We start from the raw sequence: 2,500 nt of genomic DNA, 5'->3' as shown, positions 1-2,500 counted from the left end.
GTGTGTGTGTGTGTGTGTCAGTGAAAGAACCAGGCAGGGATCCCTTGTGCGTTGGTGTTGGTGTTTATTGTCTTTTATAAATAGTTCCCTTTTCTCTCTCTCAGATCAGGTTTCTCTGAAACTCCTCCGCAGTCATCAACCTCTCCCCTCCCCCAGACTTCTCTCATCCTCTCTCTCCATCCCTCCCTCTCATCCCTCATTTCTAGCTCTCCTCCTCCACTTACTCTCTCTCTCTCTCTCTCTCTCTCCTGCCTCTCTTCAACCCCTTGCTCTGTTTTTTCTGTCTCTGGGAGAGACAATAAGTCTCTGACATTAAAGGGAAACCCTCCCTCTTTTCCCTCTCTCATTCTCTTTCTCTCTCTCTCTCTCTCTTCTCTGTGATCATGTATATCTATGATCAAAGTGTAACTACACTCAGGTTGTACAGGTGTTCAAACTCACCCTCCTCGTCGTCTTGTTTCTCTCAGCATGTGTGCTCGACATAGACTAGGCTTGATAAATAAACAGGAAGTAGACCGGAAACAGGAATAGGAAATATACCAGCACAGGAAGAGGAAGTAGACCAGAAACAGAATGTAGGATGCAGGTTGTCAGTCTCTTGTGTGTTTATTTGACTGGACATCACTTGTTAAATATCTTATTGTTCAATGTGTGTGTGTGTGTGTGTGTACATGTCTTAGGGCTTTCACCATTCCTGATGTTTACTGGTTGACAAGTCTTAATACAAGTCATAATAGTTGTCAACAAGTCAACTTACAGTATGCTGTCGTTTTATGCTGGTACAGTGCTGATGCTAACATTACTGCTAGCACTAGCTGTTAGCAGCATGTGTTACTTTAGATGGTTATCCATAGCAGGTGTGTTATTTGCCGGTACAGTGCAAATGCTAACATCACTGCTAGCGCTAGCTGTTAGCAGCAGGTGTTTCTTTAGATGGTTATCCATAGCAGGTGTTTCTTTGGACGGTTAGCCGTGTTTTGTGCCAGTAGCCTACAATGCTGGTGCTAACATTTCTGCTAGTGCTAGTGTTAGCAGCAGGTGTCTCATCTTTAGATGGTTATCCATAGGAGGTGTTTTCTTTATTGTACTTTAATACAGCTGTACACAACTTACATGTCACTGTGGAGCAGGTCTCATTTTCAGTGAGGAGCCTCCATACGTAGGAGATGTAGCCTGTGTAGCACTTAGCCATTCTGCCCATGACTAGTTCACTGATGCCTAGCACTGCCTAGCGGTTTTAATAGTTGACTAGTTGACAAAACCCCTTGAGTGTGTGTGTGTGTGTGTGTGTGTGTGTGTGTGTGTGTGTGTGTGTTTGAAGTTTCTGCTGTCTACATGACATCCGCCTGATGCTGTGTGGACTCACTGACCACCTGAGGAGAGAGAGAGAGAGAGAGAGAGGAAGGGAGGGAGGGAGGGAGGGAGGGAGGGAGGGAGAGAGAGGGAGGGAGGGAGGGATGAAAGAACAAGTCATTTATTATATTGATGCCACTTCTTCATAAATCTGCTTATCACAGCAGATTCTGTAAAAGTATAAAATAGTAAGTAAGAAACATGTGTGTGTGTGTGTGTGTGTGTGTGTGTATGTGTGTGTGAGCACTAGGGTGTGTGCATGCATGTGTCTCTACATGTGTATGTATAGCCCTGGGAGTGTGTGTATGCACCTGTTTGTGTGTGTGTGTGTGTGTGTGGCCTTGTATGTGCATGTTGGCGGTTGTAGCCGGGTTAGCTGAGGCTGTTGGGGTGGGTTCGGTGGTGGAGAGGAATGTGGGTAATTTAGAGTATTCTCACAAGTCTTTACAGGAGCCCCAATGAGCAGTGTGTGTGTGTGTGTGTGTGTGTGTGTGTGTGTGTGTGTAGACTATTCTCAGAAGTCTTTACAGGAGCCCCAATGAGTGGGCCATGCTTCTAATAACAACCCTCTGCTGGGTCATTAACAAGATGACAAGATATGTGTGTGTGTGTGTGTGTGTGTGTGTGTGTGTGTGTGTGTGTGTGTGTGTGTGTGTGTGTGTGTGTGTGTGTGTGTGTGTGTGTGTGTGTGTGTGTGTGTGTGTGTGTGTGTGTGTGTGTGTGTGTGCGTGTGCGTGTGCGTGTGCGTGTGTGTGTGTTCATTGAACAAGGCATTGAACATCCGTTCACATGTGTATACATGTGAATGAGTAAAGTAAAGGACGACCTACCTTTCACACTAAATGAGGTGTGTGTGTGTGTGTGTGTGTGTGTATGGAGTAGATGTGTTAACCACATTCTCATGGGTCTCCTTTCACTCTATCTTTCTCTATGTGTGTGTGGTGTGGATGTGTTTGTTTTGCAGCTATGTTGTACCTCTCTCTCTGTGGTGTGTGTGTGTGTGTGTGTGTCTGTGCTAGGTGTGTGTGACTTTGTGCTATGTGTGTGTGTGTGTGTGTGTGTACCTCTCCATCGCGGGTCTCGATGGTCTTGATGAGGACGGATCTCTTAGAGTGCAGCTCAGAGGAGGCGCGCTGGTGCTCAGGAC

The 2,500-nt window shown here is 46.0% G+C and overlaps 1 protein-coding gene across 1 annotated transcript in view; it reads right to left on the bottom strand.

Annotated features, from left to right (window-relative positions):
• Positions 1-576: 576 nt before the first annotated feature.
• Positions 577-2,500, bottom strand: part of desmb (desmin b) — a 13,010-nt gene continuing 11,086 nt past the window's right edge. The window contains exons 8-9 of the mRNA XM_062527628.1: positions 2,418-2,500; positions 577-1,373 (exon numbers count right to left, since the gene is read on the bottom strand). The exon at positions 2,418-2,500 is cut by the window's right edge and continues 6 nt beyond it. Coding sequence (XP_062383612.1) covers positions 1,332-1,373; positions 2,418-2,500 — 125 coding nt within the window. The 3' untranslated portion in view covers positions 577-1,331. The remainder of the gene's footprint in view (positions 1,374-2,417) is intronic.

Source organism: Sardina pilchardus, chromosome 23, assembly GCF_963854185.1.
Source record: "Sardina pilchardus chromosome 23, fSarPil1.1, whole genome shotgun sequence".
In the NCBI taxonomy this organism is placed as follows: Eukaryota; Metazoa; Chordata; class Actinopteri; order Clupeiformes; family Clupeidae; genus Sardina; species Sardina pilchardus.
Note: the sequence above shows the minus strand (reverse complement) of the source record. Positions and strands in the feature narration are given on the sequence as shown.